Source organism: Eriocheir sinensis, chromosome 63, assembly GCF_024679095.1.
Source record: "Eriocheir sinensis breed Jianghai 21 chromosome 63, ASM2467909v1, whole genome shotgun sequence".
In the NCBI taxonomy this organism is placed as follows: domain Eukaryota; kingdom Metazoa; phylum Arthropoda; class Malacostraca; order Decapoda; family Varunidae; genus Eriocheir; species Eriocheir sinensis.
The window spans coordinates 8,711,683-8,739,137 of record NC_066571.1 but is presented as its reverse complement, the minus strand read 5'-3'; the positions used below and the strand labels follow the sequence as shown (position 1 = coordinate 8,739,137).

At 42.7% G+C, this 27,455-nt stretch overlaps 2 protein-coding genes across 3 annotated transcripts in view; one reads left to right on the top strand and one right to left on the bottom strand.

The window, feature by feature from the left end:
- Positions 1–27,455, top strand: part of LOC126986977 (cubilin-like) — a 111,020-nt gene that overhangs the window by 43,196 nt on the left and 40,369 nt on the right. The window contains exons 4-17 of the mRNA XM_050843552.1: positions 17,787–17,939; positions 18,701–18,868; positions 19,682–19,918; positions 21,319–21,504; positions 21,875–22,060; positions 22,439–22,583; positions 22,825–22,919; positions 23,273–23,396; positions 23,690–23,893; positions 24,261–24,401; positions 25,154–25,335; positions 25,429–25,603; positions 26,286–26,470; positions 26,885–27,047. Coding sequence (XP_050699509.1) covers positions 17,787–17,939; positions 18,701–18,868; positions 19,682–19,918; positions 21,319–21,504; positions 21,875–22,060; positions 22,439–22,583; positions 22,825–22,919; positions 23,273–23,396; positions 23,690–23,893; positions 24,261–24,401; positions 25,154–25,335; positions 25,429–25,603; positions 26,286–26,470; positions 26,885–27,047 — 2,344 coding nt within the window. The remainder of the gene's footprint in view (positions 1–17,786; positions 17,940–18,700; positions 18,869–19,681; positions 19,919–21,318; positions 21,505–21,874; positions 22,061–22,438; positions 22,584–22,824; positions 22,920–23,272; positions 23,397–23,689; positions 23,894–24,260; positions 24,402–25,153; positions 25,336–25,428; positions 25,604–26,285; positions 26,471–26,884; positions 27,048–27,455) is intronic.
- Positions 5,310–11,045, bottom strand: LOC126986979 (cilia- and flagella-associated protein 251-like). 2 transcript variants are annotated; one of them, XM_050843559.1, is made up of 4 exons: positions 10,894–11,045; positions 8,150–8,327; positions 6,376–7,047; positions 5,310–6,195 (listed from the first exon to the last, which is right to left on the bottom strand). In XM_050843559.1, exons 1-3 carry the CDS (start codon positions 10,902–10,904, stop codon positions 6,379–6,381), a joined length of 858 nt encoding a protein of 285 aa, XP_050699516.1. In that variant the 5' UTR covers positions 10,905–11,045; the 3' UTR covers positions 5,310–6,195; positions 6,376–6,378. The 2 variants fall into 2 exon arrangements, with proteins under 2 accessions (XP_050699516.1, XP_050699515.1); XM_050843558.1 differs by having other exon boundaries at positions 6,383–7,047.

Genomic DNA, 27,455 nt, shown 5'->3' with positions numbered 1-27,455 from the left:
TCTAACCCTAAAGTACAGAACAAAGGCAGGATCTTGTACCGTTAGGCGTTCCTCTGGGCGTTCATTCTAAGCCTTAAGTACAGAACAAAGGAAGGATCTTATACCGTTGGGCGTTCCTAGGCGTTCATTCTAAGCCTTAAGTACAGAACAAAGGAAGGATCTTGTACCGTTGGGCGTTCATCTGGGCGTTCATTCTAACCCTAAAGTACAGAACAAAGGCAGGATCTTGTACCGTTGGGCGTTCCTCTGGGCGTTCATTCTAACCCTAAAGTACAGAACAAAGGCAGGATCTTGTACCGTTGGGCGTTCCTAGGCGTTCATTCTAAGCCTTAAGTCCAGAACACAGGCGTCCCTATGCTTATCGGTCCCGTTGGGCGTTCCTAGGCGTTCATTTTAACCCTTAAGTCCAGAACAAAGGCGTCCCTCTGCTTATCGGTCCCGTTGGGCGTTCCTAGGCGTTCATTTTAACCCTTAAGTCCAGAACAAAGGCGTTCCTCTGCTTATTGGTCCCGTTGGGCGTTCCTAGGCGTTCATTTTAACCCTTAAGTCCAGAACAAGCGTCCCTCTGGTTATCGGTCCCGTTGGAAAGGAAGAAAAGAAAGACACACTCCTCTTTCTCCTCTCTCCACATGCAGCTGCTCCCTCGAACGTCTTTAAGGTTACGAAATACTCTTATCTTTTGAGGACTCCCTTTCACCTTCCGTTAGCATGTAAATGTATGTCCAAACGGCGCCTATCCATTCACCTCGTCGGTTTTCAAGTCACTATAGAAAGCCCCGGCCCGCGATGCTTCCTTTCACAAAACAGATAAAAGTCGTGCTCTCTTCTCACTATGGTATCAGTCCCTACGTCAGCCGGATCGTTAATATGCAGTAGCGTCCCCTCCGTCCTCATATACAATGTTTTTCTTTCTATAGAGGCAGCTCAAGGGCAAATACAGTGGCGCCCTGAAAAGCCCTCAATATAGCACTACTCCCCAAAACCAAATAGTGAAGTCGTTGGCCGGAGGAAATAGAGACGAACCGCAAAAACTGTCAAATGGAATGGAAAAAATCACCCAAAATATAAGGCGGCAATGAGGGAAATATTTGCCGGCTATATGAGAGTTTATCAGCGAAATGGATGAAAGAATGGAGATGCCGGTTACCTCTTGCGGAAAGGGTTTGAATAGAGAGACCTACACTGTATGAAGCTTATATTACTCTAAACAAAAAATCACCAAAAAAATAGAAAGCGTCAATTAAGGAAATATATACCGGCTATTTGAGAGTTTATCAGCGAAATGGATGAAAGAATGGAGATGCCGGTTACCTCTTGCAGAAGGGATTTGAATAGAGAGACCTACACTGTATGAAGCTTATATTACTCCAAACACCCCTTCGCTGTTTGAGAGTTTGTCAGCGAAAAGAATGAAAGAATGGAGATGCCGGTTACCTCTTGCGGAAAGGATTTGAATAGAGAGACCTACACTGTATGAAGCTTATATTACTCTAAACACCCCTTCGCCAGTGCCATACTTTCGTCATCTGATTTAGGAGCTTCAAAAGACCCTTTCTACGCAAAGTTCATAGAATTGTCTTCGTCGGCGGTTCCACCTTCGTCTGATTTGGGAGCCTAGAGAACCGTGACCAGGAACTCGTCATCCACACGTCTTCATCATCTGCTAGACTCAAGAGGAAGATTAAAAGACCCTCATGCAAGAATACAATCTCATCTTCATCTTGATCTTGCAGCAGGGAAGAGAACGAAAGGACTCGAGGAACATGGAGGATACGGCCTAAGAGAGTGAGAGTTAGAAAGACCTCAGTCTACGTCTTCAGGGAACCATATCTTGCGGGATCGAAAGATATGAGGTCACAAGAAACACTGAGGACACTGAACAAGAGAATGAGATATATAAACACAATATCAATCCACGCCTTCAGGGAACTCACATCATCTTGCAGGAAGGAAGAAAGCGAGACTACTAGAAGGAACAAAGAGGATATTGAGCAAGAGAATGAGAGATATAAACACAATATCAATCCACGCCTTCAGGGAACTTATTTCATCTTGCAGGAAGGAAGAAAGCGAGACTACTAGAAGGAACAAAGAGGATATTGAGCAACAGAATGAGATATATAAATACAATATCAATCCACGCCTTCAGGGAACTTATTTCATCTTGCAGGAAGGAAGAAAGCGAGACTACTAGAAGGAACAAAGAGGATATTGAGCAAGAGAATGAGATATATAAACACAATATCAATCCACGCCTTCAGGGAACTTCATCTTGCAGGAGGGAAGAAAGCGAGACTACTAGAAGGAACAAAGAGGATACTGAGCAAGAGAATGAGATATATAAACACAATATCAATCCACGCCTTCAGGGAACTTATTTCATCTTGCAGGAAGGAAGACAGCGAGACTACTAGAAGGAACAAAGAGGATACTGAGCAAGAGAATAACACAATATCAATCCACGCCTTCAGGAGACTTTATTTTCTTTTGAAGAGAGTGAGAGAAATCAACACACTCCCAAGATGTGTCTCCGGGGAACATCATTTTTCAGGGACGAAGAGAACGATAGAACTGGAAAGACCACTAACGATACGGGGCAAGAGTGAGAGAAATCAACACACTCTCAATATGTGTCTTCCGGGAACATCATTTTCCAGGGACGAAGAGAACGATAGAACTGGAAAGAACACTAACGATACGGGGCAAGAGAGTGAGAGAAATCAACACAATCCCAAGATGTGTCTCCGGGGAACATCATTTTCCAGGGACGAAGAGAACGATAGAACTGGAAAGAGCACTGACGATACGGGACAAGAGAGTGAGAGAAATCAACACTCTCTCAATATGTGTCTTCCGGGAACATACTTCATTTTCCAGGGACGAAGAGAACGATGGAACTGGAAAGAACACTAACGATACGGGGCAAGAGTGAGAGAAATCAACACACTCTCAATATGTGTCTTCCGGGAACATACTTCATTTTCCAGGGACGAAGAGAGCGACAGAACTAGAAGGAGCACTGACGATACGGGACAAGAGAGTGAGAGAAATCAACACACTCTCATTATGTGTCTTCCGGGAACATACTTCATTTTCCAGGGACGAAGAAAACGACAGAACTGGAAGGAGCACTGACGACACAGGGCAGAAAAGAAGACAACATCACTCTACATCTTCACTCTACGACAAACCTACCTCATCTTGCAGGGACGAAGCGAGAGGGCAAAGAAAACGAAGGACCAGAAAATGAAGACCACCTCGATGTCTTGTCCAAGCGGAGGAACTGGAAGTGGATGTCTGCGGTGACCAGAGAACTCCTTCCACCTTAATATACGGGAGCAAGCGGGGACACGAAGACAGGCAGGCGTATAATTGATTCTATTCCCGCAGAAGAATACAACAATACAACACGTGCAGGCATACGGAGGGGAGACCAGTGTATTATGCGCAGGACCTTGATATATACCTTTGTCCTGTCCTGTGCCCTGCCCCCCTCCCCCTCTACCCCCCCCCCCCCTCCGTGCAGTGTTCCCATTCTGATCTTCATTCTTTTCCTCCCTTCACGTTCTTCTTTCTTCTCCATTCGTCGTAGTTTCTTTCTTTCTTCTTCTTTTTCTTTTGTCTTCTTTGTTTGCTTGTAGCCCGAATCTTTTTTCCCGGATGTTGTGTGTTATGTGTTTGTTTGTTTGTTTGTTTGTTTGTTTACTGGTGTAGTTTATCGTGTTGTGTGCCCTTTTGCCGCTCCGGTATACACCCAGTTAATTCGCGTTTTTATTTTTTATTTTTATATTACGAGTATTTTGTTAGTTGCGGGAGAGAGAGAGAGAGAGAGAGAGAGAGAGAGAGAGAGAGAGAGAGAGAGAGAGAGAGAGAGAGAGAGAGAGAGAGAGAGAGAGAGAGAGAGAGAGAGAGAGAGAGACTTAATATTTACACCATGTCATCATGTACGTACCATCATTCCTCCAGCCACAGGTGCAAAGATGTATAGAGTACGCACACACACACACACACACACACACACACACACACACACACACACATCAACGCGACTCGTAATCTTCACATGTCCTACGATACCAAAATAATAATAATAATAATAATAATAATAATAATAATAATAATAATAATAATAAGAATAAGAATAAGAATAAGGTAGACGATAGTTATAAATCAAATCATTCCGTTTTATTATGTACGTTAAAAGACACAGCTGCTCTATCGGCCGACCACTGAGCATTGCATTTATAATTTTTTTAGCTCCAAGGTTATCGTACCCACACCAATAACTATCGAAAATCAAAGTTAGCGTTACAACTGATGATTATTAAAGGTTTTCGTTCTTTTTTCGTTATATTTATCGGTTGGAAACGACGAAAATGCAATGCGCTGAGTACGATAATTTGACACCGCTGATAGGACCCCAAAACCTTATATGTAGAAGCAACACAATATAAAAGAAAGACGAAGGACAAGGGATAAAAGGAGGAGGAAGGGAGGGAGGAGGGGAGGGATAAAGGGAAGGAGGGAGGGAGGAAGTAAATTGATCTCTCATTTTGGGCACTCTATTCAGGAGCAGTAAGTAGCGGGCTTTTTTTTTTCATTATTGTTTTCCTTTTTTTACGCCCTTGCACTGTCTCCTCTGCTGTAAAAATAAAATAAATAAATAAAAAACACGGGAACAAAACATATGACCTAAGGGAACGCAAAGGAACGTGACTTGCAGGGAACCGCGCTCGACAACACACCAGACAAAGGGAGTGATGGACAGTACCACCCAACAGTATAGCCGACCAGCAGGAAGAGGAGGGGCATCAGTAGGAAGGGATGGGAAGGGAAGGGATGGGAGTGGAAGGGAAGGGAAGGGAAGGGAAGGGAAGGGAGGGGAAGGGAAGGGAAGGGATGGGAGGGAAAGAGAAGGGAAGGGAAGGGAAGGGAAGGGAGTGGAAGGGAAGGGAAGGGAAGGGAGGGGAAGGGAAGGGAAGGGAAAAGAGGGGAGTGAAAGGGAAGAGGAGGGAAGGGAAGGGAAGGGAAGGGAAGGGAAGGGAGGGGCAACGGGAGGATGGGAAGGGAAGGGAAGGGAAGGAATCTTCGGTCCCAGGCACGGAGAGACAGACAAACAGACAGATAGGTGGGCACATGAACAGACAGACAGACAGACAGACGGACAGACAGACAGATTTATAGCTGATAGGTGGGCCCACGAACAGACAAACAGACAGACAGACGAACAGACAGTCAGGTTGATAGACATAAATGTACACTCAACAGACGGACAGACAGGCAGACAAACAGACAGATAGAGGCAGATAGACAGATAGATAGATATTTTTATTGACCAAAGCTTGCAAAATACAGTATAGGTACAAATATATGAAGTTAACAGAACAATACCTTAGAACCAGAAAATACAGCTTACAATAATATTAAAACAAACATAACTGCAGTCCATCTTAGTACACTTAAAACGAGACAGACAGACACATCGAAGCTGAAAAATAAAAACACAGATATTGATAACATTGGATGCGGTTAACTTATACTGAAAGAGTCGCCCAAACCACTCTGAAAACTGCATAGCTCTTTTAGTAAACACGACGAGAGATAGGTAGATAGATAGATAGATAGAGAGAGAGAGAGAGAGAGAGAGAGAGAGAGAGAGAGAGAGAGAGAGAGAGAGAGAGAGAGAGAGAGAGAGAGAGAGAGAGAGAGAGAGAGAGAGAGAGAGAGAGAGAGAGAGAATAAAGACAAACAAAGACGGCAAAGAGAGAAAATCAGAGAAATGCGAACTTTAAATTAAAAAACTGAGAAAAAGGAAAAAAATCCTCGAAATATGAATGAACAATAAGGAAGAACATTGACAGACTGAGGCAGAGAACAGAAGAAATATCAATAACCAAGAACGACACACAGAGAAAGAACTAGACGAATACAAACTTTGAAACAGAAAATTAGGAAAAAACAAAGAAAATAAAACTACCCGAAAGAAGAACAAGCGAGAAAGAGAAGCATTGACAGACTCCTTCGCTAACCACCATAATGTTACCCCGTTATCGACACTAACAGCACCATCATCATCAGCATCAGCATCCTCACACCATCACCCATTCGCTCACGCCGTCCTCTCCCGGCACCGTTCCTTCCTCCTCCTCAACTCTCTCCTCTGTTAAGACGTCACCTGCGTTCCTCTTTTGTTTCCTGAGAGATAGATAGATAGATAGAGAGAGAGAAGGGGGCAGGGGTTGATTATCGTCATTATAATCATTAAAGTTATCATCATAGTCATTCTCAAGTTTATGTAAAGTAAAGTTAGGTTTAAATATTGGGCTTGGAAGGTTTATATTTTGTAGTAGTAGTAGTAATAGTAGTAGTAGTTACCCCTTACTTCGTGGCATGCTTTTTCTCCTTGCTTTCCTCAGAACTATCCTTGCTTTCACTGCTTCCACTGCTTTCACTGCTCTCACTGCTCCCACTGCTCCCACTGCTTTCACTGCTCCCACTACTCTCGCTATCGCCCTTGCTTCCTTTGCTCTTCTTCGCCGCATAGTCATACTTCTCTCCCCCTCCGTAGTACTTCTTCGCCGTCGCTCCTTCCTTCTTCTCCCAAGCGGCAGGGTTCTTCGTGTCTTCCTTCGCCTGCTTCTCCTTCTTCTCCTGTGGCGTTTCCTTCTTACCTTTCTTTGCCTGCTTGTCCTGCGCCGCCTTGCTCTCTGCGTCCTTGCCTTTCCCGTCTCCTTCAGGCTTGAGAACGCTCCGCTTCGGTCTTGGCTTATCCTTCCCGACCGTTGACTTCGATGCGGCACTACCCCTCGTGTTATCCTCCTTATCTTTCTGCTCCTTTTTCTCCCCCGCTGAATCTTTTCCCTCCTCCTCCGGTTCAGTGCCTTCGTCAGTCTTCAAATCGTCGGGGGCTTCGCGTACCATCCTGTAGGTCGGCTGCCAGTAGGTGTTGGTTGCCGGCCACTCGTATGAATTGCCCCACGCGCTGGCCGGGGCATAGGGTTGGGTCCACATGCTGCCCGCGGCCTTCCCTGGAGCCGCCCACATGTTCTGGATATGAGGGACAGAAAGGAAGGTTTGAAGCAGGGATTGAGTTGTCTGTGGGTCGGCGTTGCTTCGCGAATAGAAGATGAGGATGTAGATGTAGATGATGATGAAAAAGAACATAAAGAACAAGCAGGAGAAAAAGAAGAAGAAATCATGGTGGAGAAAAAGGAAAGGCCAGAGTAAAACATCGAAGAGGAAAAAGGAAAATAAAGAAGAAAAAGCAAAAAAAGAAGGAAAACGAAGAAAAGTTAAAAGATGAAAGATGTCAACAAAAAAAACAAGTCAAAGAAGAACGAAGAAAAAAAAGAAGAGAGGAGGAAGGAGGAAGAAAGGGCAGAGGGAAAATTCAAATAAAAAAGAAAAGAAGAAAAAGCAAAAAAATAGAAGGAAAACGAAGAAAAGTTAAAAGATAAAAGACGTCAAGAAAAATATACGAAGTCAAAGAAGAACAAAAAAAAAAGAAGAGAGGAGGAAGAAGAGGGAGAGCAATCGGAAAACCTACGGATCTTACCCTTCCTCTATCCACTAATTTAAAGACATACAAAACCTTAGAACTAACGAATACGAAGAAATACGAACATACAAACGAACTCCTTAACGCATTTTTTTTAACGGTAAAGAAAACTCAAAGGTAATACACAGAGAATCATTTTTTTAACGGTAAAGAAAATTCAAGGGCAATACACAGAGAAAAAAAACAGCCGGCTAATCACTTCTCCAGCAAAAGCAAACAGAGGGAGTGGCCAGAAGAGAGGTCAGGAAAGGAGACTTGATACTGGGGCAACAAACAATGAAAAAATAACCAAAAATCCCGCTAATCACCTCCTGCAAAAGCAAACAAAGGGAGTGGCCAGAAGAGAGGTCAACAAACAAAGAAAAAAATAACCAAAAATCCCGCTAATCACTTCTCCTGCAAAAGCAAACAAAGGGAGTGTCCAGAAAAGAGGTCAGTTTCAGACAGATAGATAAGGAGTCTTGATACCAGGCCAACAAACAGAAAAAATAGCCAAAAATCCCGCTAATCACTTCTCCGGCAAAAGCAAACAGAGGGAGTATCCAGAAGAGGGGTCATTTTCAGGTGGAGAGAAGGCGTCTTGATACTCACCGCTTCGTCCAGCGCCGCAAGAGTCTTCCCGCTACCAGTGGCAAGAGGATCAAGAACATCGTCGTAAGTCTCTCCACTCGTGCCCCACCAGAAGCTTGGCAGACCCTCCACCCCCACGGACGCCGCCACAGACACCACCACCAGCACCACCACCACGGACGGCGCCCCTCCCTGTCGCCTGTGTGTGGAGGAGGGTGAAGTTGGGTGTTGTGTTTGTAGGTCCGAGCGTAATGTGATGGTGTATTGGATTCTTGATAAACAGTGTCAAGCAAGATGGCTCCACTTTAAATATTTGCTTGCGCCATAACGGGTTGGGGAACTTAGTTTTTTTTCGTTTTTGTTCTAGTTGTTATTGTTATCTTATTGAAATAGTTGCATATGTTTGATTTTTTTACCTCACGGATACAAAAAGCATGTGGTTTGTGATGCAATATAAACATTATCATATGTTTTTTTTATCTAATATAAACAATGGTGTGTGGTTTGTGATCCTATATAAAAACAGTTGCATAAGATATTTGATTCTATAGAAATAATGGCAAGTGTTTGTTTCTGATATAAAAACAGTTGCATAAGATATTTGATCCTATATAAATAATGGCAAGTGTTTGTTTCTGACCCTATGTTAACAGATGCATATGGTGTTTGATCCTAGAGAAACAACGGCATGTTTTCCTTTTTCTTGTAATCCTATATATAAACAGTTACATAAGGTATTTGATCCTGTAGAAATAATGGCAAGTGTTTGTTTCTGACCCTATATTAACAGATGCATATGGTGTTTGATACTAAAGAAACAACGGCGTTTTTCTCTTTCTTGTGATCCTATGTATAAACAGTTACATAAGGTATTTGATTCTATATAAATAATGGCAAGTGTTTGTTTCTCACCCTATGTTAACAGATGCATATGGTGTTTGATCCTAGAGAAACAACGGAATTTTTTGTGTGTGTGATCCTATGTAAACAGTTGTATACGGCATTTGATTCCATATAAAAAAAAAATTGCACATGGTATTAATCTTATGAAACCCCGTCGTCACCAGCAACGTCACCACCCGCGTCATCACACATATCACTCAGCCAACGCACTTGTGGTCTTATTGAAGGCTGTAAGTTATCACACCAAAAGGGTTAATTAATTAATATTCACCTCACTAAAAAATTAACACACACACACACACACACACACACACACACACACACACACACACACACACACACACACACACACACACACACACACACACACACACACCGTAATGAAATATTGAGGTTTGGAACAGACTAAGTGAGGATGTAGTATCGGCGAGGAGTGTGCAATGCTTTACGGAAAACTTGGATAAACATAGATACGGAGACGGGACCACACGAGCATAAAACCCAGGCCCTGTAAAACTACGACTAGGTAAATACACACACACACACACACACACACACACACAGAACGGCACACCTGCACAAACTAGAAATACATAAATAACAAACAACTGCGTGGGTTCCTCTCTCATGCTCCCGCCATGACATACATGTACTACTGTTGCACACATTCTGACAAAGAAAAAAGAACTATAATACAAGAATGAGTTGATTTTACGCACGTCTTTCTTCTCGTTCCCCTTCACATGTTCTGCTGTGAAGGGTGTGTTTGTTTGGGTGAGTGGACACAATTGCCTGCATGTAAAGAAGAAATAATGATAATGTGGAAAAACAATAGAAATGCGACTTAGAGCAAGAAATTAAACAAACGCAAAAAAAAAAATAGTGACTCTTGGGGTAAATGAACAGAATCACATTGCAAGTAGAGGAAAATAATAATAATAATAATAATAATAATAATAATAATAATAATAATAATAATAATAATAATAATAATAATAATAATAATAATAATAATAATAATAATAATAATAATAATAATAATAATAATAATAATAATAATAATAATAATAATAATAATAATAATAATAATGATAAGAAGAAGAAGAAGGTTCGATTCCCGGGCGGAGTGGAAAAATTTGGGCGGCTTTTCCGATACCCTACGCCCCTGTCCACCCAGCAGTGAATGGGTACCAGGTATTAATCGGGTGTTGTGTCCAGTCTCCTGGGGTCTGTTCCCTTCTCCTATAATTCCTTCCCCTTCTGTCTCTCTCCGGCATATAACCACAGATGTTGCGCCGACTAAACGAAACTTTCCAAGGTGGAGTGGAAAACTTTGGGCGGCATTTCCGATACCCTACGCCCCTGTCCACCCAGCAGTGAATGGGTACCAGGTATTAATCGAGGGTTGTGTCCCGTCTCCTGGGGTCTTTTCCCTTCTCCTATAATTACTTCCCCTTCTGTCTCTTTCCGGCATATGACCACAGATGTTGCGCCGACTAAACGAAACTTTCCAACTTTTCCCGTCTCCTGGGGTCTGTTCCCTTCTCCTATAATTCCTTCCCCTTCTGTCTCTCTCCGGCATATGACCACAGATGTTGCGCCGACTAAACGAAACTTTCCAACTACGATACAAAATTAAGAACACAAACAAACATAGAGAGTTAAACCCAAACCCAGACACATAACTCATCCACTTCTCTTTTAAACCCAATTAACTCGTACAAGCCTGAAATACGAAGAAAAAAAAGTCATATAAATCCATCCTGGGAGAAGTCAAATAAGTGAACCGAGGACAGACGGACAGACCCACTCACCTGTCCGAAATAAATCACCTTCACACCTGTATACCTGCAAGACCTCACCTGAGTTTCATTATAGTGCTTCTCTTCGTCCGGCGCCCTCCACTGCCCGCCGGAGAGTGCCTTGTCTTGGTACACGCCTCCTGCCCTGTCTCAATCCCTCCTTCCTGCCTCTACTCTCCCTTACAAGTCTTTCTCTCTCTCTCTCTCTCCCTACTTTCCTCCTTCCTTACTCCTCCCCTTCCCTATCCCTTACAAGTCTTTCTCTCTCTCCCTCCTTTCCTCCTTCCTTCCTCTTCCCCTCTCCCTCCCTCCCTTCCTCCTCTCCTTCCCCTTTACATGTCTCCTTTCCTCTCTCAATCCCTCCTTCCTTCCTTCCTCTAAGCCTGCCAGTATCATCCTCCCCCTGTTCCCTCCTCCCCTCCCTTTCTCCTTCCACGTATCTCCCTCCCTCCCTCTCTCCCTCCTTCCTTCTTTAAGCAGTGCCAGTGTGCCGTGTTTCCTTCTCTCCGTTATCTCTCTCTCTCTCCTTCCTTCCTTCCTTCCTTCGTCTGTAAGATATGTCACATTAAGACGTCTCGTAGGGTATTATGGTAATGCTGGTGGTGGTGGAAGAGGAGGAGGAGGAGGAGGAGGAGGAATTGGTGGAGAAGAAGAAGAAGAAGAAGAAGAAGAAAAGAAAAATAGAAAAAGAAAACACAAAGGAAGTGAAAATGAAAAAGAAAATGAAAGGGAAAATAAGAAAGAGAAAAAGAAGCAGAAGGAGACGAAGAAAAAGTCAGAGAAGGAGGCGGAGGAGGAGAAGGCAGCGGCGGGCAAGGTGAACGCGAGCCTGCCAATCCAAGAGAGAGACAGGTGCCCATCAGGAGTAAGTCTTAATGTGGCCCTGGAAGTCATGAGGAAGCCGCTGCCCGCCCCTCGGAGACACGCACACTCCCTTTGTTACCCCGTGCTCCCTTGGTCATGTGAGGGGAGGGAGGGGGGCGGAGGGGCGGGGAAGGGAAAGAGGAATTACATAGATTTACATAGATAACCAGACCACACAGACCCTGAGGCCTAAACTAAGTGGTCTGTCCGAAACCTAAGTGACAGTTGTTATGCGGTCACCATGGCGTTGAAACTGACCTAGTGAGTATTTATATTTAGGGAGGAGGAGGAGAAGGACGAAGAGAAGCAGAGAAGAAGAAAAAAATCAAAGAGGAAGAAGAAAAAGAATGAAGACCAAGAACAAGAACAAAAACAAGAAGAATAAGAGGAAAAAAAATCCATTGCTTCTCTGTTTCCGCATGAACCTCGATTTTTACATTTCGATTCCCGGGCGGAGTGGAAAAAATTTGGGCGGCTTTTCCGATACCCTACGCCCCTGTCCACCCAGCAGTGAATGGGTACCAGGTATTAATCGGGGTTTGTGTCCCGTCTCCTGGGGTCTGTTCCCTTCTCCTATAATTCCTTCCCCTTCTGTCTCTCTCCGGCATATGACCACAGATGTTGCGCCGACTAAACGAAACTTTCCAACTCGATTTTTATATGACCCCGCTATGATAGATTTTATGCCCACGAGAATGGAACGAGACTGTAACGCGTATGTAACGGGAGTCCGCTCAAATAAGGATAAAATAGCAGAACTGACGAGGATGTGACTGAAGGGCTAACATACAGGCGAGAGGAAAAGAGGAAGATGTCACAGAAGAATTAGGATACATAGGAGGGAGAAAACGGGGCAGGATCTGTATGGAAAGTATGGAAAAAAAGGATAACGTATTTGAAAAGAAAGAAAATGCAGAAGAGGGAAATAGATGCAGAAACGAAGTGGAAAAATGACAAATAACGAAGATGACAGAAAATTCACAGGAGAGAGAAAATAACGCAGAGGCTGTATGGAAAAAATGATAACTTACAGAAAAGAGAAAAAAATACAGAAGAGAGAAAATAACGCAGAGGCTGTATGGAAAAAAATATAACTTACAGAGAAGAGAAAAAAAATACAGGAGAGAGAAAGAAAATTATGCAAAGGCTGTATGGAAAAAATTTTAATTTACAGAGAAGAGAAGAAAATACAGGAGAGAGAAAGAAAATTATGCAAAGGCTGAATGGAAAAAAAATTATAACTTACAGAGAAGAGAAAAAGAATACAGGAGAGAGAAAGAAAATTATGCAAAGGCTGAATGGGAAAAAAATTATAACTTACAGAAAAGAGAAAAAAAATACAGAAGAAAGAAAATTATGCAAAGGCTGAATGGAAAAAAAAATATAACTTACAGAGAAGAGAAAAAAAATACAGGAGAGAAAGAAAATTATGCAAAGGCTGAATGGGAAAAAAATTATAACTTACAGAGAAGAGAAAAAAATACAGGAGAAAGAAAATTATGCAAAGGCTGAATGGAAAAAAAATATAACTTACAGAGAAGAGAAAAAAAATACAGGAGAAAGAAAATTATGCAAAGGCTGAATGGAAAAAAAATTTATAACTTACAGAGAAGAGAAAAAAAATACAGGAGAGAGAAAGAAAATTATGCAAAGGCTGAATGGAAAAAAAAATTATAACTTACAGAAAAGAGAAAAAAAATACAGGAGAGAGAAAGAAAATTATGCAAAGGCTGAATGGAAAAAAAATATAACTTACAGAGAAGAGAAAAAAAATACAAGAGAGAAGGAAAATTATGCAAAGGCTGAATGGGAAAAAAATAACAACTTACAGAAAAGAGAAAAAATACAGAAGAGAGAAAATAACGCAGAGGCTGTATGGAAAAAAATATAACTTACAGAGAAGAGAAAAAAATACAGGAGAGAGAAAGAAAATTATGCAAAGGCTGAATGGGAAAAAAAAATAACTTACAGAGAAGAGAAAAAAAATACAGGAGAGAAAAAAAAAGATGCAAAGGCTGAATGGGAAAAAAATAACAACTTACAGAGAAGAGAAAAAAAAATACAGAAGAGAGAAAGAAAATTATGCAAAGGCTGAATGGAAAAAATTATAACTTACAGAGAAGAGAAAAAAAATACAGGAGAGAGAAAGAAAATTATGCAAAGGCTGAATAGGAAAAAAATTATAACTTACAGAAAAGAGAAAAAAAAATCACAGGAGAGAAAAAAAGATGCAAAGGCTGAATGGGAAAAAAATTATAACTTACAGAGAAGAGAAAAAAAATACAGGAGAGAGAAAATTGTGCAAAGGCTGAATGGAAAAAAAAAATATAACTTACAGAGAAGAGAAAAAAAATACAGAAGAGAGAAAGAAAATTATGCAAAGGCTGAATGGAAAAAAATTATAACTTACAGAGAAGAGAAAAAAAATACAGAAGAGAGAAAGAAAATTATGCAAAGGCTGAATGGAAAAAAAAATTCTAACTTACAGAGAAGAGAAAAAAAATACAGGAGAGAAAAAAAGATGCAAGAGGCTGAATGGGAAAAAAATTATAACTTACAGAGAAGGGAAAAAAAAAATACAGGAGAGAAAAAATGATGTCTGGGGCTAACTGGATAAAATGACAAATTACAAAAAGAGAAAATATAAATGAAAAAAAAAATCTACGGAGCTGATATGAAATAAACTACAGAATATGGAATAGAAAATGAAACAGTAATAAGGAAAAAAAAGATGTTACGGATAAGAGGAAGAAAATACAAATTACAAACAGATATTACAAAAGAGAAAAAGACGAGGAGAGGAGGAGAATAAAAATACCAAATTACAGAAGAAAAATGGAAAAAGTGTATCGGCCATTTTAAAACCTCTAATTATTTTCTTAACCGAGTAATTTTTCGTATTTTTTAATGATCATTTAGTTTATTTCGTGGATTTGGTTGTTATGAATTTTTTTTAGTTGACCATTGTTATTTCGGCTTTTCTTTTATTACTAATTGGTTTTCTTTTTTTAATCAATCAATTGTTTGTTTGTTTGTTTGTATGTGTTAGCGTGCACTGGAATAGGTACGCAAAAAATATATATATAAAAAATAAGCGTATTGACTGTTCTTGTTTTGCTTGTGAATTCTGGCAACACACTTGTTTCCTGTTATCATCACCATCATCACCATTATCATCACCACTACCACCATCACCACCATCATCACCATCAACACCATCATCACCATCAACGCCCTCATCATCACCATCACCAATACCCTCATCATCACCATCAACACCATCATCACCATCAACACCCTCATCATCACCATCATTATCATCACCATCATCTACACCACCATCATCAACACCACCACCATTACCACCATCACCAACACCAACACTCTCACCATCATCATCACCATCATCACCATTATCATCAACACCATCACCATCAACACCACCATCATCACCACCACCCTCATCATCATCATCGTCATCATCATCATTTCCCGCAACCTTGACGCAGCCACCGATACTATTAAAAAAAATAGTCTGGGACACATTAATAGCTCCATCGCAATGTGTGTGTGTGTGTGTGTGTGTGTGTGTGTGTGTGTGTGTGTGTGTGTGTGTGTGTGTGTGTGTGTGTGACGCAAAAGATGATGTAGATTGGTCCACGTTGGAAGGAGAGGCAATACACGTCACCCTCCCCCTCCCCCCTTCCTTCACCTCCCTTCCCCGCGTCCCCCCTTCCCCTACCACCTACTCCCCCCCCCCTCCCCCCCACACACACACTACCGGCATATGTGTGTGTGTGTGTGTGTGTGTGTGTGTGTGGTAACTCGTGATGTTTTTCCCGGTACCTCGAACACCTGCGCCCTGGACAGGTGTGACCAAGGTATGACCGATTGATTTGTATCTCACCTGGAGGGACAGAGACACAGAGATATGATGCAATCGGCAGGGGTCGAGAGATAAGAACATAAGAACATATGAACGTAGGAGTCTGCAAGAGGCCGCTCCTTTGAACCTAAGCTGTGAATCTAACCCCACCTAATATCACTGTCCATGAATTTATCTAAGCTATTGTTGAGTGTTACAGTTGTATTGGCACTCACTACATGACTGCTCAGCCTGTTCCACTCATCTACCACTCTGTTAGTAAACCAATTTTTGCCTATGTCCGTGTTGAACCTGAATTTATCCAGTTTAAACCCATTACTACGTGTCCTGCCCGGTTATCTTACCATCAGAACCTTATTAATTGAAACATGAGAAAAAGGAGGAGTGAAGAGACCGAGAGATGGGAAAAAGATAGAGAAATGGAGAGATGGGAAGAAGGAAGATTGAAGGAGATCCGAGAGATAAACAGATAGAGAAATGAATAAGTCTAAGAGATACATAGAGAGACTAATGAAGACGTGAAAGAAAAGTAAGAATGAAGAGATAGAGAGATGAAAAATAAAGAAACGGAGAAATAGAAAGGAGAAAGACTGATGAAAGGGGGAGATGAAAAGATTAAGAAGACATGGAGGAAATGAAAGAGGGGGAAAGGATGGAGGGGCGAGCAAGAAGTGGAGAGATGAAGGGAGGATGAAGAAGGGGACAAAGAAATGAAGGGAAGAAGCAGAAACATAGAAACGAAAAAATGTAGAGAAAAATGAAAAAAAGGGGAAAAAGGAACAGAATCGAAAACCCAAAAAGAAAGAAAAATCAGAAAATAAAGAAACTGAAAGAGGAATAAGGAAACGAAGGATTAGAGTGAGTTGTAGGGATAAAGGCGAGAAAATAAAACCGAGAAAATATTATAGTGAGTGATGAAATAAATGTGTAATGAGATAGAAGGTCTAATTGCCTAACTGAGTGACTGGTTAACTGAGTGACTGAGGAAGGGAGTGAGTTAGGGAGGTGATGAGAGAGAGAGAGAGAGAGAGAGAGAGAGAGAGAGAGAGAGAGGTTCTCTCTCTCTCTCTCTCTCTCTCTCTCTCTCTCTCGCGGATACAAGTGGGACATAAATACTAACAAACTCGTAAAGATTAATTAATAGCCTCGATGCGCTGCGGAAGAAAAATTTATATATACTTATTATTTTATTTATTATTTTCTTATCGATAGTTACTAGAGGCGAATGGTGAGGGGGTGACTTGTTTGTTTCTTTGTTTGTTTGTTTGTTTGTTTTTTGTTTTTAAGTATGTAACCTTTTTGATGCTATTTTGTTTTGTTAGTATCGTTATTGTTTTGGTTAATGTAATTCTTTGTAGTCGTCGTAGTCGTCGTATTAATAGTAGTAGTAGTAGTAGTAGTAGTAGTAGTAGTAGTAGTAGTAGTAGTAATAGTAGTAGTAGTAATAGTAGTAGTAATAGTAATAGTAGTAGTAGTAGTAGTAGTAGTAGTAGTAGTAGTAGTAGTAGCAAGAGGAGAAGGAGGAGGAGGAAGAAGAAAAAGAAGAAGAGAAGGAGGAGGAGGAGCAGGAGGAGGAGGTATTGTTTTTATTCTTGTTGTTTTCCTTATTATTATTATCATCACTGTTACTATCATCATCATCATCATCATCATCACAACGTCCTACCCCCAGCAGTGAATGGGTACCAGGTATTAATCGGGGGTTGTGTCCCGTCTCCTGGGGTCTGTTCCCTTCTCCTATAATTCCTTCCCCTTCTGTCTCTCTCCGGGATATGACCACAGATGTTGCGCCGACTAAACGAAACTTTCCAACTTTTCCCGTCTCCTGGGGTCTGTTCCCTTCTCCTATAATTCCTTCCCCTTCTGTCTCTCTCCGGGATATGACCACAGATGTTCCGCCGACTAAACGAAACTTTCCAACTTTTCCCGTCTCCTGGGGTCTGTTCCCTTCTCCTATAATTCCTTCCCCTTCTGTCTCTCTCCGGGATATGACCACAGATGTTGCGCCGACTAAACGAAACTTTCCAACTTTTCCCGTCTCCTGGGGTCTGATCCCTACGCCACAAATTCCTTCCCCTTCTGTCTCTCTCAGGGATATGACCACAGATGTTGCGCCGACTAAACGAAACTTTCCAACCTGTCTCTCCGGGATATGACCACAGATGTTGCACCGACTAAACGAAACTTTCCAACTTTTCCCCAGGTGTCGGCAGTTCGGCCTCAGCTGGAGGGTCTGCACAACACTGATCTGGGCTACCTGGTGCGGAACCTCTCCACGGTGGCCTCCACGGTAGCCTCGCACACCTGGATTCTCACCTCCATCACCTCGCTCAACGCCTCCGTCACCAGGAACACGGTGGGGGGCTTGGGGGGTGGGGGGGGCTGGCTGTTGACCCTTATGTTCTTCTGTTTCTTGTTCTTCCTGTTCTGCTTCTTTCTCTTCTTCTTCTTCTTCTTCTATACTTATTTATTCTGCTTCTTCTAACTTCCATCGCTGTGAATCGCTTGGCAAGTACTATATATTCTTCTCTTTCTTATTTTGCTTCGTTTTCTTCTTTCTCTTCTTCTTCTTCTTCTTCTTTATTCTGCTTCTTCTAACTTCCATCGCTGTGAATCGCTTGGCAAGTACTATACCTTCTTTCCTTTCTCTCTTCTTTTACTTCATTTTCTTCTTTCTCTTCTTTCTTCGTATTTGTCGTCGTCGTCTTCGTCATCGTCTTCTTCTGGTGACCAATATCGCTTTTCATCCCTTCGCCAGTCTATCTACCTTTCCTTTACTCTCTTACTTCTCGTTCAACCAATTTCCTTTGTCACTTTTATCACATGCAGAGACGATAGATATGACATTCCCACTGTACCTACATAGTCACTTATTTACCGTACATTCCAGCATTGCCAAACTATCGTACTCATCACATTGCATTTTCGGTGTTTCTGGCCGCTAACTCTCGCACAAAAGAACGAAACCCATCAATATTTAACCGTTTTAACGATAACTATAATTTTCTATCGTTATATGTGTGATTACGATAGTCTTGGAGCCTCAAAATGATCAATGCAATGTTCAGAGTACGATAATTTGGCAACGCTGGTATATTCCCCTTGTATTACCAACAGGCCGACGTGAGGACCTTGCAGGGAAACGTTCGCTCACTGAGGACAACGTTCGACCCCCTGGTGGCCAACGTTTCCCGCCTCAGCAGCCAGGTGGCCCTCATGACCCCAGAGTCCAGCAGGAGTCGCCTTCAGCAGGTGGACTCGCTGCTCGCCTCCCTGCAGCAGTCGGTGAGTAGAGGATAGAGGGAGTAGAGGAAGAAGAGTAGGAGAGAAAGTTTGGAGTCTAGCTGAAGGGGATGAAGGATTGAAGCATTGGATTAGATTAGAGGATTTGAGGGGAGTAGAGAAGAATAGAGGGAGAGAAAGTTTGGAGTCTAGCTGAAGGGGATGAAGGATTGAAGCATTGGATTAGATTAGAGGATTTGAGGGGAGTAGAGAAGGGTAGAGGAAGAAGAGTAGAGGAAGAAGAATAGAGTAGAGAAAGTTTGATGTCTAGCTGAAGGGGATGAAGGATTGAAGCATTGGATTAGATTAGAGGATTTGAGGGGAGTAGAGAAGGGTAGAGGAAGAAGAGTAGAGGAAGAAGAATAGAGTAGAGAAAGTTTGATGTCTAGCTGAAGGGGATGAAGGATTGAAGCATTGGATTAGATTAGAGGATTTGAGGGAAGTAGAGAAGGGTAGAGGAAGCAGAGTAGAGGAAGAAGAATAGAGTAGAGAAAGTTTGATGTCCAGCCGAAGGGGATGAAGGATTGAAGCATTGGATTAGATTAGAGGATTTGAGGGGAGTAGAGAAGAATAGAGGGAGAGAAAGTTTGGAGTCTAGCTGAAGGGGATGAAGGATTGAAACATTGGATTAGATTAGAGGATTTGAGGGGAGTAGAGAAGAATAGAGGGAGAGAAAGTTTGGAGTCTAGCTGAAGGGGATGAAGGATTGAAGCATTGGATTAGATTAGAGGATTTGAGGGGAGTAGATTTGAAAACGTCAGATCGGTAGGGTTAAGGCTGCACTTCCCCCAAACCAAGTGACCCTCCACCTCACAGACAACCCAGATGCAACAAAGGCTTCAGGAGGTGACCGGGCAAACCCTTCCCAGCGTGCAGCAGGGGTTGGCAGGGCTCAGAGTCGAGGTCAACACCCTGCCGGAGATAAGGAACAGACTCCAGGCACTCGAGAGAAGGGTCAACACCAGCACCAGCACCGCCCCCACCACCCCCAGCGGCAGCATCAACATCACGTCAGCGAACTATTTAATGGCGCTCACGACCCTGCAACGTGAGGTGGGTGTCCATGGCGGGTGCAGGGATGCCAGATTATCGTATTCACCACATTGTATTTATCATTTTTAAGCCTCAAACTCTCGTACCTACACTAATAACGAAAGAATATTAAAGTTAGCGTTAAAATTGTTATTTGTTGATGTTTGTTTGTTTGTTTTTGCTATAGATATCAGTCAGAAACTACGAAAAGTCAATGCGGTGTGTACGATAATTTGGTAACGATGGGCGGGTGTCTCCGTGTCTGCCAAGTTGTGTTGCCAGATTATCGTACTCATAGCCTCGTATTTACCGGTTTCTGGCTCATTACTATTGCCAAGAAACATCAATAATTATCCATTTAAACGATAACCGTAAATGAAGGCAGTTATTTGGGTGATGAAAGCAGTTTTGGGGTCGAAAATCGGCAAACATAAGAGACAGAGTACGACAATCTGGTACCGTTGGCTTATAATAGAGAGCTGCACATGTTGAGTCCCGTCTTCATGGCAGCTTATGAAGTTTAGTTTGAATTGAATTGAATTGAAATAGAAGTTTAGTTGTGAGTTCATATATATTTTTGGCTTGAACTACCTACATCTAACCCCCCCCCCCCTTCCCCGTATTCGTGGATTCACTATATAAAAAAAATAGTTTTGTTTTACTTGCAACAATAAACTATCAATCAATCAATCAATCAATATTTTCACCGTAAACAAACAGACGACGCAGCGTGTTACGGCGGTCCTCCGAGGCGTCGTGTTTATTTACGATCATCCCAACAGCTGCTTGTAGTTATAATCCAGTTTTATTGCCCGTTCCATATTCTCATTATTTGATTGTTTACAGAAAAAAAACACCCATTATACATAATTCGCGTGGTATGATAGTTTTAAACGCCTGTGTTAAAAAGAAAATGGCGGAGACATCGTGGTGAATGCCCGACACTTTCAGGTGAAATTGTGATGACTTAGCACCTGTAAGAATTAAGTGTACCTAAAATGTAGTACAGTTTTAAGCACCTATAGCTGATGAATGATGCTAGTTGTGAAATATTACGCAGCTTACAGTGAAAATACAGAATTCCCTCTTCACTTCAACACGACCGCCACGTGCGACGAAACGCACGCGACATTAATCCAGACAAGGAAAGGTTTGCCGGCGCCGGGGATAGAACCCGCGATTTTCTATGTAATTCCATGTAATTCCTTAGCCCAGTTCAAGAACTTAACAATTTCTTAACATTATCATTTCCCACTCCATGATCCAAATATAAAACTTAATGTCTTCTTGCAGACTTACACAGTCCTCATGTCTCGACCACTCTCGTCATTGTACTTATGTGTGTGTTAGTGAACAGATGGAACTAATTAACCATTCATGTAATCATCATTTCACTCATTACCATCCCTATCCCCTCCCAGGTGTACCAGCTCAAGACTCAGCTGCAGGTTGATGAGTGTCTGGTGGGCCCCTGCCAGAATGGTGGAACCTGCATTGATGGCTTCCTCAGGTTCACGTGCCTATGTCCCAAGGGCTGGCAGGGCGGTGACTGTAGCCTTGATGTTGATGAGTGTGTGCAGTACATGGGCACGGACCTTGGTTGTCAGGTAGGGTTAATCAATGGTAATTTGTTAATGGTGCTCCTGTGTTATTAGTAACCCTCTAAGCGAGAAAAATGAGAAAAAATCATCACTCACGCAAACTATTTCATAATATATATCAAAGTATTTGTGATCATCTATTTTTGGGGGTTAAAATCATGGCACAAATTTGGCCCGTCGCTGCTACACGGTAAAGCCACAAATTTGGCCTGTCGCTGCTACCGGGTTAATGAATAATGATTTTACAGTTAATCAGCAGAACCATTTGAGTCACATGTGTTATCACCTCAGGGTTCTTCATGTGTTCTATAGTCGTTGAATACCTCACTTGTGCTGCTGTTATGTCTTGTATTGATGTTATGTGTTTAACCTACAGAACGGGGCCACGTGCATCAACATCCCAGGGTCCTTCAGGTGCCTGTGTCCTCCAGGCAAGTTTGGGGTGCGATGTGACCAGCAGAGTAACAGTTGTACAGCAAGTAGTGGGTCAGCGCTGTGTGGAGGCCATGGCACCTGTGTCTCCTCCAGTGGCCAGCATGGCTACACCTGCATCTGTGAAGAGGCAAGGCTGGTTCAGAGAGTGTGACTAAGGGGCCAAGTTGTCCACAGATAATGGCTCTTTACATGATGGTTAACTGCACAGTACCCAACTGATTAACTATATACAACCTCCTTTTATTTATTATACTATCTAAAACGCTATTCTCTTCTTTCAACCTTCTCTAGCTGGCTGGTTTGGTGCTCTCACTTGTGGTTAAACGTTGTTGTGAATTTTGTTTTGTTTTTTGCTGTGTGTGTGTGTGTGTGTGTGTGTATGTGTGTTTAGAGAAGGGGGTGGGTATTTATAGTTTTGTAATCACTCAGCAGATGAAACAGGGAAGCTTGCTGAGACCTTCAACCTCGTCCCTCCATTCTTGTAACACTAAACACACCATTCCAGGGCTGGAAGTCACAGAATCAAGGTGGCGGCCCAACATGTGTGGATGTGGATGAGTGCAGCAGTGCGGTGCCTCACTGCTCTCGTAGCCCAGCTGTCCAGTGCATCAACTACCCCGGCGGCTTCACCTGTGGCCCATGCCCTCAAGGTGGATGGACAGTCCCCCAGTTTTTACCCCTTAGCTGTGTTAGTCTGTGCCCCTGATGTGTTGCCTTACCCAAGTTCCCCTCTATTATTTTCTCCTCCTTATCTGTATTCTGGTCACTCACATTCCTATATCTGTGTCCTGTGCCTGTTCTTCCTCTCCCGTAGCAATGTTTTTTTCATCGATCAAAGTGAAGGATGATGAAGGGTTGTTTGATGTATGTTAACAGCCTCAACCTTCACAGGGTTCAGCGGAAATGGCTTTCTCTGCAATGATGTTGATGAGTGCCAGACCAGTAATGGAGGCTGCTCTCCCTTCAGCCAGTGCTACAACACTTTTGTAAGTCTGCATGGAACTGGTTAGGTTCTGTAGGTTTAGATCATTCTTGACGGGAAAACAACATCCAGACAAACAATATACTCAGAATAAAAGTTCATAGTTTCTGGACAAAAGGAATGTTCTGCTGACTGTTGTCCTTTACAAACAGTTTTCTCCCAACGATTTCAGTCGTAGTTTTTCTCTCAAGTCTTCATACAATCTGATTTTTGACTCATAATTGTTTCCATTATCAAAATCTGCACTTAGCCAACTTGGACACAAATAATGATATACTACTACTACTACTACAATAATGTGAAAGGTGTGACCTGAGGGATGAGAAACCATTTCTAATGCATCGTCCGCTGGTGCAGGGTGGGCGTCGCTGTGGTCCGTGTGCCGCAGGCTACACCGGGGACGGCACAACGTGCACCCCAAGCCTTCGGCCTTGCCAGATGGCACAGTGCCACCACCTTGCCACCTGCTATGAAAACCCACGTAAGCCATGGTTCTTAGGGTGTTCAACATTACACGTCTCAATTATTTTTCTTAGAAATGTTTTCCTTTTTATCCTCCCAAAATATTTTATTCTATATATTTCACTCTGTTGATATCATTACGTCATAACATCATCCAGTAACAAAATAAAAGTAGCGAATATTGCTTTAATTTCGGCAAGCATTTTCACTACATGTACTAGCTACTTTTTTTTTCTTCTTCTTCTTTTCTTGAGCAATGTCTTCCACGTTCTGAAGGTAAAAGGCAGGTATGAATGTGGGATTTTTTTACAGAAATGTCATCGACGTACTACCAGTGTGTGTGTCCACAAGGCTACCAGGGGTCAGGCATAGGGCCACACGGGTGCACCCCCCTCCCGGGCACAGGTGGCCAGGCGACACCCTCCATTGGGTGCAGCATCCAACCTTGCCTCAACGGGGGCACCTGCACCCAGAGTGCGTACACCTACACCTGCAGCTGTGTCCCAGGCTTCACAGGTGAGTGTGACTGCACCATGGTGAACACTGAGGTATATAGATGAAAGTGTACCCCAAGAAAATATGACAAAGGAAATGCTCGGTAATGCTTCAGAATAAAATAATTACTAGAATACAAAACATTTTCAATAATACTTTGCAATTTTTAACCCAGTAGCAGCGACGGGCCAAATTTGTGCCATGATTTTAACCCCCCAACATAGATGATACATAAACTGATCACAAATGCTTTGACATATATTATGAAATGGTTTGTGTGAGGGGTGATTTTTTCTCGCTTAGAGGGACCATTAAGAATCATGATCCCCGCTGCTACTGGGTTAATATCACATGTATATAATCTCATTCATGTTTTGTTCCATTCCAGGACGAAACTGTGAGGTGGACGTCAACGAGTGTGCCAGCAACCCTTGCCTGAACGGCGGGACGTGCACACAGGGCATCAACTCCTTCAGGTGCAACTGTCCCTCCACCCACACAGGCGACCGCTGCCAGACAGAGAACCAGCGTGAGTGTTCTCAGTGAGGGTGTTTTTCTGTAAAGTTGAGACATGTAGAAAATGTGATAAGTTCAATCGCTCAATCACTGGAGGCAATGAGGGTTTTTTTCTGTAAAGTTGAGGCATGTAGAAAATGTGATGAGTTCAATCGCTCAATCACTGGCGGCAATGAGGGTTTTTTTCTGTAAAGTTGAGACATGTAGAAAATGTGATGAGTTCAATCGCTCAATCACTGGAGGCAATGAGGGTTTTTTTCTGTAGAGTTGGGACATGTAGAAAATGTGATGAGTTCAATCGCTCAATCACTGGAGGCAATGAGGGTTTTTTTCTGTAGAGTTGGGACATGTAGAAAATGTGATAAGTTCAATCGCTCAATCGCTGGAGGCAATGAGGGTTTTTTTCTGTAAAGTTGAGGCATGTAGAAAATGTGATAAGTTCAATCGCTCAATCACTGGAGGCAATGAGTTTTTTTTCTGTAGAGTTGAGGCATGTAGAAAATGTGATAAGTTCAATCGCTCAATCACTGGACGCAATGAGGGTTTTTTTCTGTAGAGTTGAGGCATGTAGAAAATGTGAAAGTTCAATCGCTCAATCACTGGAGACATACACCGGGGGGCATGTCACCTCGCCCACCCTACAACACCACGCCCAGTATTGAAGTTCCAGTACAAATTCTGTTCCCATTACTAGGAAAAATGAGGGGAAGGAATTACTCCAGCTGTTTATTGCATATTTTTCCTCACCACACACATTGCCCGCAGAGTGTGGTGGGAGTCTGACAGGCACAGAGGGAGTGGTGACTTTCCCTGGGGCAGGCTTCTCGCAGTACAACCACAATGTCAGCTGTGCCTGGGTCATCACAGCCCCTCGAGGTCAGGTCATCAACATAACCTTCAGCTACTTCCACCTGGAGGGAGGCTCTTGCAGATTTGATTGGGTCCAGGTGAGTATACTATATTTTCTTGTCTGTATTATTTTAGGTTTTAAGGAAATTGATGGTTTAAGATAATGACCTTTGTCCATCGTGACGGGCCAGATTCATGATGGCAGAAGCAGCCGTGACCACCTGCATGGCCGATACTGTGGCACCTCCCTCCCTGGAAGCAATGGCACCATCATCACCACCCACAACGCTGTGTACTTATGGTTCCGCTCTGATCATTCGGTGGCGGGCTATGGGTTCAATTTCACCTGGAATGCCACACAGCCAGGTACCTGCATTGTGTTCCAGCTTGGAGTGACTGGATATTGTTTTGTCACCCCCAATAATTGTGGCGTTCCCTGCTGAAGTGAGGTAAGCGACATTGGGGTCTCTATCTTGGGATATGACTTGCTTTGCATCGACCAACCATTCAGACTCAAATTCAAAGAAGCTGTGGCATTATGGTGAATTTATTTTCATACAAGTGCTTAGGAACAGTGAAGAAATGCAAGGGGAGTCAGTTTCTTGTATATGTCGCATGCCTCACTTCAGCAGGGAGCGCCATAATTGTCTGTTTAAGGATTTGGACACGCTCCTCTGTACATTCTGATAATTTTTGCAGCTGGTTTTGTTTTTCCTCCTCACAACTATCGCATCGTCTATGAGAATATACAAACTGAAGTCGCCGTTCACTAACTTGGTCTAGAAGTTCCGCCGCCTCTTAAAAAGCTACTTGATGTGATTGGTTGGGTGGAAGGAGGTTGGCGTTAGGGGTCAGTGTTGCTGTGGAGGGAGGGTGAAGAAGAGGGCGGGGCTTCAGGACCAACTTAATGTACGGTGACCATAAATATTGTCGTTCATCTATATTACCCTTCAACACTGAGAAATGACAGCTGTTTATTACCTATCCATCCATATCACCCAATGGTTACTTTTGCTAAAGGATGCCTGTCTGCCCTCCCTTGCTACAGTGTGTGGCGGAGAGCTGCACGGGCAGGAGTACGGGTCCGTCAGGTCTCCCGGCTACCCTGGCCACTACCCTACTGACCGAGACTGTTACTGGACCATCATTGTCTCACCAGGGAAGAGGATCAAATTCCACTTCCTAACACTACAGATAGAGCACCATGACAACTGCAGTTTTGACTTTCTAGAGGTAGGAGGGACGAGTATTACCCCACCACTGACTCAAGAGGAGTAGGCCCTTGCAGTGCAGTACATTTGCAGTTCCTGGACAGATATAGAATGTGTGCTTTTTTGTATGATATTTTTCATCTCATCTGCATAAATGCTTCTTATATTTATCTAGTTTTTTTGTGTATCTTTGATGATTGTGAATGTGCAACTAGTCAACAAAGTCATAAATTAGCTCTAAGCTGATTCCATTTGGTTTTCATCCATTTGACTTGCAGCATTGAAACAAATGCAAAATTCAGATCAAGAAGCGGTTAGATGAATTCATGGATGGTGAAGTTAGGTGGGGATAGGTTAACAGGAGCTGCCTTGTATATGCAGGCCTACCAGCCTCCTGCAGACTCCTTATGTTCTTGTGTAATGTTTTGTCCCACAGGTACGAGATGGTCTGACAGAGAACAGCCACAGTTTGGGGAAGTACTGCTCCTCCCTGAACCCGGAACCTCTCACCACCTCAGGCTCAGAGGCTTTCATTCACTTCCACTCTGACGTTTCCTTCTCCGACACCGGCTTCGCGATCTCCTACAGTGCTGAGCCAGGTACGAGGAGCTATGGGTCGGTATCATAAGACACCTTCGCTCCAAACATCAGCTATTTTTTTAGGGTCAAAGAGGGGGTCAGTCGGGTTCTAATGAGTGTTTCTTCAGGTTCATGGTACAGAGGAAGGGTCAAACTACCGCCAGGGTCATGAAACTACTACTGGAAATGCCCACAGCTCCTAGGAAAGCCTTGTCAATTAGGTGTTCTTTGGCAATGAAATGTCTTGTAATACTGTAATCTATATTTTAGTCAGGAGAGCACATCTTTATTTGTAATTTCTCAGTGTGATTGAAAACTTAGAGGCAGTGTTTGGTGTCATCAGGAAATATGTGTAGTTTTATTATTTCACTGTTAAAATTGCTTGCTGTATTTCCTGTCATACCATCAGACTGTAATCTATATTTCAG